Source organism: Pinus tabuliformis, chromosome 2_1, assembly GCF_031772625.1.
Source record: "Pinus tabuliformis cultivar Carrire ecotype Pingquan chromosome 2_1, CPIR1, whole genome shotgun sequence".
Taxonomy (NCBI): Eukaryota; Viridiplantae; Streptophyta; class Pinopsida; order Pinales; family Pinaceae; genus Pinus; species Pinus tabuliformis.
Genome location: NC_142299.1, coordinates 846,576,719 through 846,595,013, shown reverse-complemented (window position 1 = coordinate 846,595,013; position 18,295 = coordinate 846,576,719). Strand labels below are relative to the sequence as shown.

The 18,295-nt window shown below is 37.4% G+C and overlaps 1 protein-coding gene across 1 annotated transcript; it reads left to right on the top strand.

The window, feature by feature from the left end:
- Window positions 1-1,289: 1,289 nt before the first annotated feature.
- On the top strand, window positions 1,290-5,052 carry LOC149203303 (uncharacterized). Its single transcript, XM_089403385.1, has 3 exons — window positions 1,290-1,673; window positions 2,876-3,066; window positions 3,300-5,052. The coding sequence occupies exons 2-3, from the start codon at window positions 2,976-2,978 to the stop codon at window positions 4,985-4,987; spliced, it is 1,779 nt and encodes a 592-aa protein (XP_089259511.1). The 5' UTR covers window positions 1,290-1,673; window positions 2,876-2,975; the 3' UTR covers window positions 4,988-5,052.
- Window positions 5,053-18,295: the final 13,243 nt, after the last annotated feature.

Here is an 18,295-nt window from a genome sequence, read left to right as displayed (position 1 = left end):
TTTTAATATAAATATTAAACATTATAAATTAAAAACAAATACTAAATATTAAAATTTCAAACTTATATTTCATATAAAATTAACATAAATATAAATAATACAAATACTAAATATATCAAATATCAAACTTAAATTTCATATAAAATTAACATAAATATAAATAATAATTAATCTTTTCACTATAAATTAATAACAAAATTATAATAAATTTTATTATGTTTCTCAAAAACAATTTTAATAGTTTTGAATTGTCATTTTTTAGAAAGTTTTCCAATTTATTTTCTGATCTAATTTGTTTAGAATGGGATTCATTGAAATCATAAGTTTAATGGGTGAACTCTCCACAATCTAAGTGCCTTAGAGATTTTTGAGGGTGTTTAATCTATATATTGAAAAAATCATTTTAAATAACACAAATCAAAATTTAGCCACTAATTTTTTCGCTGAATTTCGGCCAAAAATATACCTGAAACTCCTAAAAATCACACTTAAAAAATGAGTTGTCTATAATGCGACTTTTTGGAGATTCCGGTGACGGAATCGGAAGAAATTGAAGTTAAATCTTGATTTGTTGCAGTTAAAATGGTTTTTTAACTGCATATTTGGATTCAGCACCCTGAAAAGCCTTTGGGGCGCTTTGATTGTGCAAAAACTAGCTATCAAACTTGCGATTCCAATAAATTGCCAAAAAAATCCACAAAAAAGCTTCCAAAAAATCAAACAACTGCCTTAAAAACTACTCACAACATCAATATTTACAAATAAATAAAAAAACAATATATTCACTTATAAATATATAAGTTTAATATAACACATATGGCAACAACAATAATTACAAATTAGAAACAATGTATTCACTTATAAATATATAATTTAATACAACACATATTTTTTATTACCGTTAAAAATGTTACTTTAAATTCATTTAAAAAGATTGTATACAGTTATGTTGAATTAAGATGTTTGTTAAATATTATTATTATTAAAAATTTTCAAATATAATTATCTTGTGTTTCCTTCAGGTAAACATTTTGTTCTCATACAAAGAAGTTTCTATAAATTATAATAAAAAATTGCGGAGGAAAAGGAGCGGCCATCTAGCTACGTGCCAAAGTCTTCTCAACGTGACCGCCACATACATTTCAAAATTCTTGTTTTACTATGATATGATGGGAAAATAATCAGAGGATCCAACGGTAACAAGCCGTTGAACAGAGCTCCCTCCGTCGAATGTTGCGTCACACACTGCACACGCAGACTGGAAGTCAGTCGGGTAATCCGTGCCGCTGAGCGTGTTGCCAGAACATATCTCGAAAATTGAAAGCGTATTTATTTAATTATTTAAAAAATATTCAATAATTGTGCGTAGGGTTAGGCTTCCCAATGGGAAGGCGGTTCATTCATCCGCTTTGCGAACGTCTCTATCTTCGGACAGAGTTGTGAAATCAGTATTTACAGCAGTGAAAAATAGGACCTTCCGATCTTTTGCCATGGCGGCGAAGGGCTCGGAAATTGCTCAAGGTCCGGTGGGGTTGAAAGTTTTCTGTATAAGGACGGGAGGCTCCAAGGACTGTATCGTTGGAGTTTGGACGACGCAGGATCGGAGTCATTTGCAGGATCTTTCCGTCGTTACAGGTTCCCGTCACAGCAGTCTTCGTGAGGCTTCTTTGAAGGTAGATTTTTGCTTTCGATTTGTGCATATTTTCGCTTACGCCAGGGGATTGTGCATCTTGAGGATGTGCTGGGAAGGCCGATGTTCGGCTGCTCTTGCTTCAGTGGCTCTCTGTTTTGCTTTTATTTGTTTGCACTTATCGTTCTTGAATCCCCTTCCTTTGCAATTTTCAATGCGCTTTTGCATTAAAAGATTGTAGATTTGTTGATTTGCCTCTGTTTTTTTTAAGCTTTTGCTGTTTTTCTACCGGGAATTTTCTTGCGGAAGATGCCTTTAATGAAACCCCTCGTTCTTATAATGATTTTAGGCTCGAATATTCTCGCTTTCATGCATCACTCTTTTTGTTGCTTTCACTTGCTGAAATTGTCTTTTGGCATGTTTTTATGCTGAAATGGATTTGAAATAACTCTATCTGGACATTCCTTTTAGAGAATCCCTTTAAATGCAGTTCTCTGCTTCTAGTCTGCGCTTGTTATGCGCAAAGAATGCGTTACATCAACTGTCACCGTCGATTAATACGACTGGCCATTTTCAAGGCTTGCGTCTAGAATTGCAGAGTTTTTGATTTTCATTGGATGCTGTTGTTGCGTTTGTAAGCTTTTGCTGTTCCTCTGCTGGAAGCTTTCAATCTGCAGAGACATCCAATCAATTGCCTCCTTTTGTTGCTTTCAACGGCTGAAATTGTCTCCAGTCGTGTTTGTATGCCAAAATCGTTCTAGGCTTTCGAATAATTTGCTTGGATAGTTTCTGAAGAATATCCAGTTGTATGCAGCTCTGTGCTTGCTATTCCAGGAATCAAATGCTATTATCGCTTAATAAGACTCGTAATGTTTGATGTTTGTTTCTACGAGGCTTGAAATTGAGCTAAGGAAAGACTTTTGGTCTGTTGATCTAAGTTTTGTTACACTAAAGCCGTTTCCTGTTGTTCCGCTTTGTTGGGCAACGGAAATAACCAAATAAAGCACTTTTTTGGCCAAACTGTGCCAGGTTTAGCAATACTTGCATTGCTGCCCCGATTTAGGTTATATCTATATCATTTAAGGATTTAATGTTTGCAAAATTGTGACAGGCTTTGTCTGTTCAATGGCATTTCACAAAAAATTGGAATTAAGGAGGCTTGTTTCTTTGTGCTTCGGATTTGTATATTTCTGAATTTTTTCGCCGATTGGCTCAGAAATTACCTTTCCTCTGTTTTTTGACCAGGTTTGAAGATCAATTTTAAGGTGGAAATTTTCCATCCCTCTCTTTCTTGACCAGTTGTGAAGATCAATTATAAGGTGATTAAAGTTTTCCCTCGTTAAAGATGGAGGTAGAGCCACAACCGTCTTATTCTTGGTGGTTGAATAGCCACAACAAACCCAAGAAATCTGTATGGCTTCAAACTACTCTAGCAGGTTCGTTAAAAGGCATTTCGTTTCTATTCTATTCTGATTTCTGTTTTAATAGGAGAGATCCTGATAGAGGGGAAGTTCTGGTAATTATTGATTTCCTTTTTAATTCACAACATGGGAATTTCTGATCATTGATTTATTGATTCACTGCCGGCGTAGAAATTATCCTCTAGATTTCAAAACTTTTGAATTCAGTTATATTGCTATTGTTTATATATATTGCATTGATCTGGCAGATCTAGATAATAAGACTAAAGCTATGTTGAGTCTCATACAAGAAGAAGCAGATTCATTTGCGAAGCGAGCAGATATGTACTACACTAAGAGGCCGGAGCTTATTAATTTGATTGAACAGTTTTACAGAGCACACCGTTCGTTGGCAGAGCGGTATGATCATCTGAAAGGGGAAACCAAACAGAATGCTCATAAAGCGGTCAAGTTTCAGGATGCCTTGTCTTGTGATGGTTTCCTAGGATCACCTTTTGCAAAGGATCTTGCTAATGAGAATGGCGTTGAAGGATTGCAAGAGGTGATCAGTGTGCATGAGAGTTCTGCATCTGATTCAGAAATATCTGAAGTTGACAATCCCAAGCCACAGGTTTACAAAATTAAGAATGAGGAGAGTTATGATCAGCACAGTGAAAGCGTGAATGCATTGACCAGTTCCGATTCTGAACTAGACAATCCTGAGCCACAAGTTTACAAAATTAAGAATGAGGAGAATTCTGATCTCGACAATGAAAGCGAGAGTGCACTAACCAGCTCTGATTCTGAAGTGGACAACCCTGTACACGAGGCTGCAGAAACTGGAAACATCAACAGCAAATTGAGGGAAATGGAAGGCAGGATCTCATATCTAGAAGAAGAGAACACAAGGCTCCTGAGGCGATTAACAATGAAAAACCTTAAATCTAAACATCTCAAGGAAAAAATTAGAAGATTGAAGAAGGAGAAAAATTATTTCAAGGAAGAATTGTTTTTCGTTGATCGAGAAAAGTCCTTGTTGCAGAGCGAATCAGACATTGTCAAAGCAGAGTACAACAAACTGATAAATGAAAATGAAGCTGGTTTACAACAAAGGCAAGTTCTTACAAGAAAGGTGGGCAATTTACAAAAGAAAAACCAAATGCTCTCCAAACAGAACAAGGTCATGTCAATTGTCCTTGGATTTGTGAATGGACAAGCTGCAAGTATGGCAGGAAGCAGACTAAGAAATGAAAATGAGGCCGCTTCACAACAAAGGCAAGTTCTTACAAGTATGGTGGGCAACTTACAAAAGGAAAACCAGAGGCTCTCCAAACAGAACAATGTCATGTCAATTGTCCTTGGATTTGTCAATGGGCAAGATGCAAGTATGGCACGAAGAAATGAGATGTTGAGAAATGAGATACAGCAGGGCAACCAAGAAGTTGAAGCAATGATCCAGAATATGAAGGATGAGAAGAGGAATGCTGAAATTATGTATGAAGCTGAAGGAAAACTAGTATCCGAACAGAATGTGAAAATGGAAGAACTGCAGAGTGAAGTTCGTATGGTGGGCAACTTACAAAAGAAAAACCAAGGGCTCTCCGAACAGAACAAGGTCATGTCAATTGTCCTTGGATTTGTCAATGGGCAAGCTGCAAGTATGGCACGAAACATTGTGATGCTGAGGAATGAGATGCAGCAGGGCAAGCAAGAAGCTGAAGCAACAATCCAGAATCTGAAGGATGAGAAGAGGAATGCTGAAATTATGTTTGAAGCTGAAGGAAAACTAATATCAGAACAGAATGCGAAAATAGAAGAACTGCAGAGTGAAGTTCGTATGGTGGGCAACATACAAAAGAAAATCCAAAGGCTCTCCAGACAGAACAAAGTCATGTCAATTGTCCTTGGATTTGTCGATGCGCAAGCTGCAAGTATGGCACGAAGCAATGTGATCTAAGGAATGAGATACAATAGGGAAACCAAGAAGCTGAAGCAATAATCCAGAGTCTGAAGGATGAGAAGAGGAATTTTGAAATTATATTTGAAGTTGAAGGAAAAAGTATCAGAACAAAATGCGAAAATAGAAGAACTGCAGAGTGAAGTTCGTATTCTGACTGAGCAAAATAGGGAACAAGATATTCAATTGCTTGAATGAAACGAAGAGAAAGGAGAAGTGATAAGGTAGCTATATTTTGCCTTAGATGCACTGAGGGATAATAATCAAAGATTGGAGCAATCCCTTAGGAATTCAAGAGTCGGTGCCTTGTGCAATACCCATGACTCTGCTTCTTCACAATTTTCAACATGGAAGAAATTCATGTTTGATGTGCGGGGTGGACCTCGTCCTCAGCCTCATAATCATATTCTAGGTCGCTTGCAATTTTGGTTCGTTCTATCTAAATTTGTGCGAGAAGCAGACACCAAAAGTTTTATTGTTGAGAGAATAGCAAATCTTTTAGTCTCCTTTCCCCGAAAACATTTGTAAAGATTTCTTCTATTTATTATATGATCTATTAAGTGGGCATCTTCTCGTGTCTGGCTGTAAGAGATTTTATTTGTGATATTTGGCCATACTCGGTTTTTGTATGTTTGGTATGTTCTCAGCACGAGAGCATAACGGGCTGAGACGAGTAGGACAACCATAGGTAATTAGACTGAAGCATTCTAAATTATTATTTGACATTTTCAGGTGATTGGACCGAAGCATCGGAACATACTATTATTACAAATACAGATATTTGTATGGATATGGGTTAGTTTTATTAAAGATTTCATTCTTTAACATTTTGAAACTGGTTTCATATTTTGAACCTCTGGTTCTTCCATCCATTGAAACATTTAACATTATCTAATTGTAATAGCAAAGCCCCCTGCAAATCAAGTTTATTAAGATAAATATAATATTTTTAATTGTTTATTTGTTCATTTATTTGGTTTAAATTTTTTAGAATTTTCACTTGCAGTGTCTGGTTCCTACATCCATTAAAACATTATTACCTTTAAATGTAATAGCAAAGCACTCTGCAAACCAAGTTTATTAAGATAAAAAGTCACGTTGAGGTAGAATTTTTTTTGAAGAGTTTATTTTATTCATTTATTTATACTTTGAATTTTAACTGTAGTGTAATTGTTATATTTTTATTTGCCGTGTCTAGTTCCTCCCCATTAAAACATATCTTTAAATGTATAGCAAAGCCCTCGGCAAACCAAGTTTATTAAGATAAAAAGTTATGTTGAGACAGAATTTTTGGAAGTGTTTATTTTATTTATTTATTATTTTTTAAAATTTGAGCTGTAGTATAATTGTTGTATTTTTAAATTTTAGTTGTAATCTAACGGTTTATATTTTAGCTTTTTTAAATTTTAGCTGTAGTTTCATTGTGATAGGGTTGTTGTTTTTTGAAATTGGTTTTCCTGAAACTGGTAATATATATTTTTTGAAATTATAATTTTAATATATAAATATATTAAAAATTAAATTAGACAAATTATAATATCAAATAAAATTTAAAAATATAAAATAAAAAATAATAATATTCCCAAAGTATTATATAATGTTTTTAACATGCTTGGAGGGATTTCTGTTATTAGAAAAAATCCCTCTGTTATTAGAAAACACAGCTTGAAAAGTTAATTACGGCTGGAAAAGTTAATTGGCCCACATGATAATTATAAAATTCAAAATAAATGATTAGTAGTTTTTAAATTTGCCACTTTTATGCTAAGTTTTTAGTGCGATATTTTGGAAGTTTTTTTTGGTGGATTTTTCTCATTAAATTTCTCTAAAATCCGGGAAGAATTCATTGAAATCACAAGTTTGATGGGTAAACCCTCCACAATAGAAGTGTCCTAAGAGTTTTTCACGGTGCTGAATCTATATATACAGTGAAAAAACTAGTTTAAATAACACAATTCAAGATTTCACCACAAATTTTCCCTAGATTCTTGCACATAAAACTCCAAAAAGTAGCACTAAAGACAACTCCCTTTTATGCTGGTTCTTTTCAATTTTTGATATAGTTGATTGTTTAATATGCTGGTTCTTTTCAATTTTTGATATAGTTGATTGTTTAATAATAATATTTGTTTGTATGTAATAAAATATTTAGTTATGATTATTATTTTTCAATATGAATTTAAGTTTTTGTGATTAATAATGAGTTAAGAAATAAATTTTTCGGTGTAAATTATATAGGAAATTATTTTGCCAACGCCTTTTAAAAGAATATATTGTTTATTTATAATTATTATTTTTATATTTAAATTTAAAAAGAATATTAATAATTATATGAAAGTTTTATAATGGTTTTTTTTGTAAGCTTGGTAGTACTTTCACTATTTATATTAATTGGCCAAAATCAAGTTTTCCATTTGTTCCAGGTGGCGTCAACTTGCCCGAAGAAAACCAGGTGGCCACTTGTCAGCGTTAAAAGCTGTCCAAAATTTGTATGTCTTTCTCTATCAGCCTAACAACATTATCTATATTATCTATACTGCAATTCAACTTTAAATAGTAAAAGCTATTCGTCATGGAACATTAACGAAATGTATCTGGATTACTATTTTACTTCTCGTCCGAGGATATCACGGGGGTTGGGGCTTTGACACTAGAACCCAACATCTCGCTTCTCTTCATATCCTGTAGAGTTTGTTCAATTCTCCCCAGTGCTAAGTTATTTCGATAAATTTGGATCTGGACTGCCACTATCTCCCTGAGTAGCTCTGCTCTGATAGGATCTTTCTCCTTGGTGTCCTCTTGTGCCTCCGAGCCTTTGCTTGCTTCTTGTTCTTTATTGAGAGTCATGGCCCGAGCCACCACATTCTTCATGACCCAGTATTGTTGGATCGTTTGTTTGAAGAGTGTTTCGTCTGCGGGAGTTGCCTGGGTCATGAACCATGTCCTCCCATTCTTCCATGGGAATGTCTTGGTTTTTTATGTTGTCATTTAATTCTCTCTCCCAACCAGCTATTTGGGCTCTGACCTCAAGTGGGTTCCCTGCCATGTATGCGTCAATGAGGGTCTTCATGTGCTCACGTCCTACCTTTCTCCTTCTCTTACTTTGCTCTCTGTTGGAGCTTCTCACCCCCTCCATGTTCTTTTTTCTTGTGTCTCTCTTGCCCTTCCTGGTCGCTTCTTTTCCATCTCTTCCCATGTTGTCTTCATCACTGTTATTGTTGGCTTCTTTCCTTTTGCTAGCCTCCACTCTGTACTGGACGTAGTTTATGGTGAAACCTATCACACAACCATAAAAAGTATCAGTATTCTGTTGGTGTAGCACCCAATCAGTTTTCCAATTAACTGAGCCATGTTTGGTATCCCGCTCAAGACTAGACGGCCTGAGATTTCTTGAGGTTCCTTTCAGCTTTCCCCCTGCCATCTCATGGTTTTGCTTTTTGCTGACCCTCTCTTCTTTTTTCCTCTGGTTAGTCTCGCTCCGTCGTCCGTCGCCCAGATAGTTCGATAGAGACATCCTCATGGGACCACCACTAGGGTAGTTTGTATTGCTGTTTTGGACCTTGCAGGGAAGCTTGACCATAGAGAGCCTATCCGGGGGGCTAGACAGCAGGACCATGGCCCTGTTCTGTGTTGCACCAGGTAATTTCCTTCCTTTCTCACTTTTCTCTATCTTCTTTGTTCTAATTGACTCTCTGTTTTTCCTCTCAGTTTTACCCGAGGAATTCCCAGTAGGATTTGCAAGGACTGTGATATCTCGTGTTTCATCTCTTGAGGTCTCCATGGTGGATTCCTCTCTACTCCAGATGCTTGCAACATCTCCTCCGAGCCTCAGGCGCCACCTGGTCGGAGCGAGATTCCTCAGACCAGCATCCTTACCAGGTTCGCTCTTCTTTCCTCGGCTTGCTCCTTTCTCTCTGTGTGCCTTCTTTGGCACCAGGGTTTTAATTCTTTCTTCACTCCTTAAGATATCTATACTCTTCACCTAGCCAGGGTTCTAGGAGTTCCTGGAATCAGCTCTTACAGAGTCCCTACCTAACCTGGGCACCTTCCCTAGTCCTATATAATTTGGCATCCCTATTCTTCTGAGGTTTAGGGGCAGTAGAAAAACATACCAACTATCAGAGATGGCGCCGCTGCAATCCCCGGGCTGCGTCATTGTTCCTCTACCACCTTTCTTCGCTTCTGCTCTCATTCTCGCCTTTTGCATGTAACTACCAACTGACTCTCTTCCCATATGTTTTATCCCCCTTCCCATTATGTCCTTCCATGTATCTACCACCTGTCCTTCGCATTTACTCGCCACTCTTTTCCCTAAGCCATCACCTCAGGATGATGACCCTCCATCCCTTCTCGCTCTAGCTCTCATTAACTCATGCTTGCTTCCGGCTGCTCTTGCCGCGTGTCCTCCTTCATTGTCCTGCCACTTGCTGGCATCATTCTGCCCGCTCTCCCACTGGCCCCCTGCCATCCTCACTGTCTTCCTTTCCCGGCTCCACCGACCTTCTCTCAGGGCTTGCTCCTTCCTTGCCTTGTCTGTCCACCTGCCCTTCCCACTGTCCTCTCCCTCCACTTCCCAAATTTATTCTTGTCCTTGCACTCGTGTGGACGGTGCCTACCATTTCCCAGTCCCATCTCTGCTGGCCCACCTCCTCTGCGTTGCTACACCCCGATTGGGGGTTCTCCTCTTCTTCCTTGTCTTTTTCTAGTATCTTCACTAAGTTCTCCATTTCCTCCATCTGTGATAGCTCTTTCGCTTTTATATCTAAATTTTTGCCTACTTGACCGCATCCCCAATTTGCCAGATTGTCTGCTGCCACATTGCCCATCCTTCAGACATGTGTAGGGATGATATAATCTATCTGTTGAATTAGCTTACTGATCTCTTGGACCAGCCAAGTAGTTCTCCATCTTTGGCTGATCTTTTCCCACTGTGTTGCTGTAGCTTCTTCACCATTTCGATCTCCATTTTTAAATCTCCTTCTACCTGTAGTTTTTGAAATCGCTCTCTTATCACAATTTCCAGTCCTCTTTTCAAAGCATGAAGCTCTGTTTCATTGGTGGTCGCATTGCCATAGTGCATAACGTAGAAACTAAGTGTCTTCCCCTTGTCGTCTCTGAATAATCCTCATGTCCCCGCCTCTCCAGGGTTCCCTTTTGCAGCCCCATCGAAATTTAGTTTGATGAATTCTTTTTGAGGCCTTTTATAGTGATTTGCCTCCTCTCCATTGGTGGTATGGTGCTTCCACGAATATGCGTTCAACATACTGGGTTTCAAGTTCAGGATTTTCATAATCCTTTCTTCCTAAGGATTAGTTTTCCAATATTCCTCGTACCATTTCTTTGCCAGTATTGTCTCTCTTATGTTCTGGGTTATCTCGTTCCATTTTTCTACTTTTGTTTTTCTTTCTTCTTTGAAGATCAGGTTGTTTCATTTCTTCCATATTGCCCATAGGACAAATCCTAGTGAAATTCTCCAAGCTCGGTTCAGGATTGTATTTTGGTAAGGCTTTTTCCTCCAATTATCTATTGTTATCTTCATGCTATTTGGATTCCTATCACTGACTCCAAAGAGTTGATTATGTTGTTTCCACAGGTTATCACTATATCTACATGCATTGGTCATGTGCTCCATTGTATCCACCTGTTCTCAGCATAAGTAGCATATCGAGGGTCCTTGTGTTAGCGCTCTAATATTTCTCTTGAGTGTTGGAGAAAGAAATGATTAGAGGTAACCATAAACCAACTTTGGAGATTAGGATCTACCCTTCCTAATCTCAGAGAGGGCTCTCTCTTTTTTATGTAACTTTGTTTAGTTATTTGATTTTAGGCTAGTTATGATTATGCTTGTGTTTTGATTTAGGTTTTGTGGTGGGATTACTTACTTAGAAGAAAAGAGGGGCGTCTTTTACCATTGGGCTATGGGGTCAAATATCAGACAAACAGGACTCGATCAAGTTCTAAAAACAGTGTCTACAAGGCAAAATAGTAGAGTTACTTTAGATCTCAAGGTTGGATGGTGAAGTGGTTTTCAATCGGATCCAAAGAGAAATTAAGGGTTCCTTAGGCTAGATTATGAAGAAAGTGAAAGAGGTCAACCAGGATGGGAGAGCAATTAAGGATTCTCAGATCCGGATATCAGAAGAAAACATGTGAATAATTAACTGTTGAAAACATAGTGTACTTAAACAAATTCTGAGATAAACTTCCAGTTAATTCATTCAACTTTAGATAACATTTAAGTTTGTGAAAAACATAAGAGAATAATAAATGACAAAAAAATACTTCACTGTAATAGCTCTACACATGAATCCTGTAATGAAATCTCTTTATTACTTGCTCTAGTCTGTTGACTTGAAAATTGGTACAATAACCCTCAGGTTAATGATCAAAATAACTTTACAAACATATAGCAATCCAACCTTCTAGACAAGCTACAGACTCTGTCATTCTCTCCTTCCTTGAAAACAATATCATGTCAAGATTTGGATGCCTCCAAAAGCTCATTACTGATAATGCAGTTGCGTTTAAAACTAGGAAAATGGTAGACTTTTGTATCAAATATGACATCACCCTTGGCCACTCCACTACCTCTTACCCTCAAGGTAATGGACTTGCAGAATCCTCTAACAAAAGCCTTGTCAATATCATTAAGAAATTACTGGAAGACAACAAAAATACATGGAACAAAAAGTTGGTCAATTCCTTATGGGGAGACAGACTAACTACCAAAAATTCCATTGGTACATCTCCTTATCAATTAGTATATGGAATGGATGTTGTTTTTCCATCCTCTTTAGGAGTGCCAGTGATGAAGATCATCCAGGAGCTGCAGGTAGAACCAAATGATATCCAAAGGAGGATAAATCAAACAATACACTTGTAGTAGACCAGAGAAGAAGTCTATGTCAGATCACAAGTAATCCAGGATAAAATCAAAGAGATTTTTGATTAAAAGACTAAAGCTGATGATTTTTACATAGGTGAAAAAGTACTTAGATGGGATTCTAGAAGAGAAGACAAGGGCAAACATGGAAAAATTGATTTTATGTGGCAAGGCCTTATGTCATTTATGGTTACAGAGGTAACAATGCTTTTTTCTTGAGAGAGATAGATGGATCAAATCTACCAGGAGGATTTGTCAATGGTAGAATGCTGAAGCATTATTTTTCTACAGATTAACAATAGTTCACTTTACTTTACTCATTGTATATAACAATGCAGAGTTTAGATTGGATTGGATGGTAAACTTTTGAAGTTGAAGCTCGGAGAGAAGGCCCTGATCTTTGAAGGTTTCACCACCATAAGTATCAATAAAGCAGAATCACAGAAGAACAATTTACAAGATAACTTTAGTCACAGTTTCAAAGGCTATTGATCTTAAAGTTCTTGACATTTCACTAGGAAATGCCATCCCCATGTGGAGCCACTGTTAGGGTCCTATAATAATAAGATTCATAATTTTGAATTGGCCGTGGTTAGTCTTGTAATATTGTACATACTTTTGCTTTCTGCAAAATGTTTTCCATATTAAAAAGTTAAAAAAATGTAAAGAGGGTATGTCGCAAAAGAATCATCAAAGGACAATAAGAAAGATAAAAAGATAAAAAAAAAGTGAAAAATATGAACCCCCAAAAAAGAAATAAAACAGATCATGAAAGTGTGCAATTTGAAGTGCCACTACTTTTTAATTTACTATGAAAAATAAGGTTGTGTGCAACTTGTTAGAAATGCCACAATCCATGATGGTCAAACAGCTTAATCTTGACTCATTCATGTTTTAAATTATATGTTGATAAATAGAGAATAAATATCTAGCCAAAATGTTTAACCTTGGCAGATCAGTAGTTAGGTAGAGAATAAAAATATGCTCATCAACTTAATCTGAACCATTGGAAGTTATAAGGTTAGAATTAGATAGTTTTCTTGTCAAAAGAAAAGGAAATAAAGGGTCTGCTAGCTCAAATGCACCCAATAAAGTGAAGAAAAATGTTAGGATAAATAAAGGGTAGGTAGAAGAAAGGTTGTAGATACACAAGGTTGTTAGATCAAAAGCATATATATCATGCTTAATCCTATGTTTCATGTGCAGGAGCATTTATGAGAGTGAAAATATGCTCACAAGATTCTTTGATTAACTTCCCCTCAGTTCATTTCGCCCCCACATACATACTTACTAATTTCTCCATTATATCATCATTTCTTATTAAATACCCTTTTTCGACCATTACCAGCCCGAGAGCACGCGAGATTCACGGTTTTGCCCGAGCACTATTCTGCTATGTGGCAGCCCCACGCTAGATAGCGTGCTCTCAAGGAAATACTGCTTTCCCTCCAAAAGCAATGCGATGGCCCAAAAAACCACCTGCCCACCCAGACTAAAATCGTCCACTTTTCATTTGTAAATTCCATGCCAAATTGTAACTGTTGCCAGTTAAGAGGCCGTAGAAGCCCCATTTCAACTCTTTTCGCTCATTTGCACTATGAACGATGCTCAAGCCTTTCTGTGACACCCTGAGCCTTTGCGACCAAAATTAACTGCTGTCTACTGCCCAAAGAAGCTCTGGACACCCAATTTGAGCATCCAGTTCACAGCTAAAGTCACCGTACCCTCTGCAATCACCATTCAAACTAGTTTGCAAGCCATACCACCAAATTCTAGGTATTCTTGAGAAAACCCAGAACGACCCTCTCAATTTGAAAATGTACAGTCAATTAAAAGCTTAATTAATTGAAATTAATTAAAATTTCCCTAAATTGAAGAGTATTTCAATTCAATACCCAAAGCCCTTCTTTTTGCAAACTGTAATTACCCTTACATCTGCAGCAACACAAGCCTAATCCATATCCATAAACTCAGTCATGGCTTCCCAGAACTCTTTGGACTTGAGACCCGTGTCAATCCCTCACCTGGACATCGACCATTTGGCACTAGCAGATAGAGATTTCCAGATAAAGATACTACTTCCCCAGCCTACCTTCTGAAGCACCACTGCTGGAGTAAGGACAAATTCATGAACCATACCGATGACATCCATCTGTGGGAATCCAATCTACCTAAGTATTTATTCCCAGAAGTACACCCATTCCTTGATATCATACACTTCTCTCATGCCTACTATATCCCTAGCCAAAGAGCTATTGTTGCCCCTAATTAGCAGTTGTTGTTCACAATCACTCCAGAGTCTATCAAACCACTATCCATTAGAGACCCATTGGACCTATATATCACACTAGACCTGGTTAAGATAAGACAAATCTTCCAGACTTTCATCATAGAAGACCGCCATACTCCCACAGATAGTCCACCTTATGCTGCCACCATTTTTTCAGAGACAGGCAGACATATAATCACCATGCTCTCTTGCATCCTAGGATATACCACAGATGAGCATGTGGATGAGGTTATCCTGGCCTTCCTGTCCATTTTTACCCCAGGCAAGCCTCCTGCTATCATATACAACTATGCTCAGTTCATTGCAGACAGGATGCATGAACAATTCACCAGACTGCCAACTGAAAGAGTTTTCAAGTACTCTTCAGTGTTATTTCACATGTTTTTATATTATCAAGCAGATAAATTCCCTGTCAGCATCCAGAAGTTGGATACCAAGGGAAAAGAGAGATCAATTGTTTACTAGACACCCTTGATCTAGAAATACTCCACAACATTCACATATAAGGACTTCATCGACTCATTTGTCCACCCAGTCATGAACATGCTGACCAGTACCCCTCAACCCAGAATCAACCAAGAAATAAAAAGGGTGTTACAGTTGGCTAAGAACAACAAGGTGGGAGACTGGTATCTGTACCAGAACCACACTGAAATCAGAGTCTATGGATGCCAACTTGCCCCTTATAAACTGCCCAAATACCTCCCCATGAGGATATTTGCACTGGAGTATTTTAGGCAAATCATCAATTCAGATGAGGTCAACTTCCTAACTACTAGGAATAAAACCCAATTTAAAATAAAAAACCAATTGAGCCCCTTCATTTGCAATAACAAAGAGGCTGGACCAGAGGCTGACAAGATATTGCAACAGATGAAATTCAGAAACAACTTCATGTGGCAATATGACCAACATGGGTTCATAAAAAAATTGAGAATCAAGGTCAAATTGGGAACTTTCATCCACCATCCAAGACCTGATATTGAGCAGTTTTCCAACCAATATAAGTGGTTGGAAAATACATTGACTGACATGGATAACACAATAGTGGATGTTGAAAACACACTATTTGATGTTGAAAAGCAATTTTACCAGAGTTCTTTCCTGTAGGTTCCAGAACTAGGGGAACTAATCAGTAATCCTCTTGTTTTACAGACCCCAATCAATGAGGATAGGAATCCAAAAAGAAACAGGGAGGAGGGTTCTAGTTTTGCCATGGAGACCACAGCTGAATACTTTGAACTCAGGAAAATGCCCAAGTTGAATCCTGTGTTTGAACAGGAAGAGAACATTGAATCAGTGGAAATCTCTGACACTGAAATAATGGGGCAAAGAGGCAAAGACACAGTTTCTTCATGAGAGACACAACAACTATCAACCTCCAACACTCAAATGATTGAGAGACAACTAAGTGTTGAGGTTTCCTCCTTCATTAGGCCAGCTGATAAAGAAAGAGACATCAAAGACAAGTACAAGGACATAAATATGAGGAATGAGAAGTTAAAGGTTGAGACATATGCCCAATACTTCAAGCACACACCAACAAACCAAAGCAGGTTGATGTCAGCTTTTGACATCAAAGCATGAAAGATGCAGGTCTCATTCATGCAGCCAAAGACCTCAGCTGAATATAGAAAAACTGATTTTGAGGTATTGGCCAAGGATGTTCATCCCATTGACCATATAGAATTCCACAAGAAAGCTGGAGAAATGACCTACTCCACCCTTACAGGAAAGACCATGGCTGCACACGTGCTGCAGGGTTCACTGGACAACATCACAACCCAATAAAAATTGGAGAAGGCATCCTCATAGGCCAAAGGCAACATGATCAATTCATTGGAGGACTTGGCCATTGAGCTGGGCCATGACCCAAGTGACATTAAGGCTGCCGAAAACTTGATCAAAAAGAAGAATGAGGATATAACAGCTCTCAAGAAACAATTAAAGCTGCCTCATTCAGAACATCCTCAGACAAAAGAGGTCCTGGAGAGCCAAATCAATCATAAAGAGATAATGGACCTGATACTACAACTGAATGATCATCTAGAGGAGATGGAATAAGAATTGGATAGCTTGATTTAGAAAAAACAAGCTAGTATTGAGGATGCCCCTACCACTATCATTCTAACAGTTACTAGTGTAGTGCTTTCCACTTTGGCAACATCCTTAGCTCCCACAACTCCAATGGATACAACACTGCCAACTTCTACACCGTCTACATCAGCAACAGGGTCTACAACAACAGGGTCTTTAGGAGATGATGCAAGCAAGTTGGTCAAGGAAATGGAAGACATGTCCATTCAGACCACTAAAATGAACAAGCTTAAGGAGAAGGTGACCAGTTTGGAAACTGATTACAAGCTTGCCCAAATCATGCACAAAGAAGAAGTGTAGAAAGCAACTAGTATGAACGAAAGAATACAAAGCCTGGAGAAGGAACTTACATTGAAAGAAGCCCTTGGACATGCTAAAGAACAATTGTGGGCCAATATCATTGACTTTGTCAATGATATTTGGCCATCCATCCAAGTAATTTTTGAGAAAATTGATTTGATAAAACAGGCTATAGAGGCCATACATAGAGTAAAAGAAGAACATGGAGATATGCTAGAGGAAGCTACAAGGATCATACACTTCCTCAACTCCAAGAACAAGTATGAGCTGTAGGAATTAGAGATACCTGACATAACAGGTACAATTTTGGAAGTGAAAAGGGTCCTCACTAAGAGGAATTTAATGTTAAACCTGGTTGACAAGTGCCAAACCATGCAATTGGTCATTGACAGATTCATGGTCAAATTTGAAATTTTGAGGCAAAAGGGTTTACCGAATCCCTTGGTAATAAATGATAAGCTGATGACATAGGAGGACTACAATAGAAAAATCAGAGAAGTAGCTAGGGATCCAGTGAATACTTCATCCATGAAGGGCATACCTATTGGCAAAGTCTTGTACCAAACTTTTGAGAATTTGTTTTACCTCCAGCATGAGGTAAAACACCTTTTTGTGAATAAGCCTACTTTTTCCAAGTATACAGAGGCAGATGAGATTTACAGGAGGATGCTGAAACATGGGAAAAATTAAATGACTTACTGTAGAAAGTCAAAAGGTAAAAATGTATAGTAAGAGTAAAAAGGCATAGCAAAAGGATAATAACAGGTCAGCCAGGTCAAAGTGTATCAGTTGAAAGGTTAGAGTAAATAGAACATCTAGTGTGAAGACTGAAAAACAAAGTAGAGATTAAAAGGCAAAATATCAAAGATTCAAGACAACACAACCTAATAAACAAGGATAGCAAACAACAGTTCAATAGCTGTCTCTATCTTCTTGCATGAAGATTTTTCTTTCTCCTAGATTAGTTCCCAAGACAATTGGGGATATTTTGTAAATTATTTTTGTATAAATACTTCATAATTAGAAGTACTGAGTGTGGATTGCTATACATTTGTAAAGTTATTTTGATCGTAAACCTGAGGGTTATTGTATCAATTTTCAAGTCAGCAGACTGGAGCAAGTAATAAAGAGATTGCCTTACAAGATTCATGTGTAGAGATATTACAGTGAAGTATTTTCTTTGTTAATTTGTTATTTTATTATGTTTTTCACAAACTTAAATGTCATCTAAAGTTGAATGAATTAACTAGTAGTTTATCTCAGAATTTGTTCAAGTACACTCTTTTTTCCACAGTTAATCATTTACATGTTTTCTTCTAATATCCAGATTTGAGAACCCTTAATTTCTCTTTCGATCCGATTGAAAACCACTTCACCATCCAACTTTGAGATCTGAATTAACTCTGTTATCTTGCCCTGTAGACACTATTTTTAGAACTTGATCTAGTCATGTTTGTCTGACATTTGACCCCATAGACCAATAGTAAAAGACATCCCTCTTTTCATCTAAGTAAGTGATCCCACCACCAAATCTAAATAAAAACCCAAGCATAATCATAGCTAGCCTAAAATCAAATAACTAAACAAAGTTAAATAAAAAAGAGTGAGCCCTCTATGAGATTAGGAAGGTTAGATCCTAATCTCCAAAGTTGGTTTGTGGTTACCTCTAATCATTTCTTTCTCCAACGCAAGAGAAATATTGGAGTTCTAACATATTGGAAACCATACTGGGGACCTC

Excerpts from the sequence above, each read along its gene's own strand:
- LOC149203303 (XM_089403385.1), top strand. The coding sequence starts at position 2,976 with ATGGAGGTAGAGCCACAACCGTCTTATTCTTGGTGGTTGAATAGCCAC. Across the intron at positions 3,067-3,299 it reads GCTTCAAACTACTCTAGCAG|ATCTAGATAATAAGACTAAA; the intron begins GTTCGTTAAAAG and ends TTGATCTGGCAG.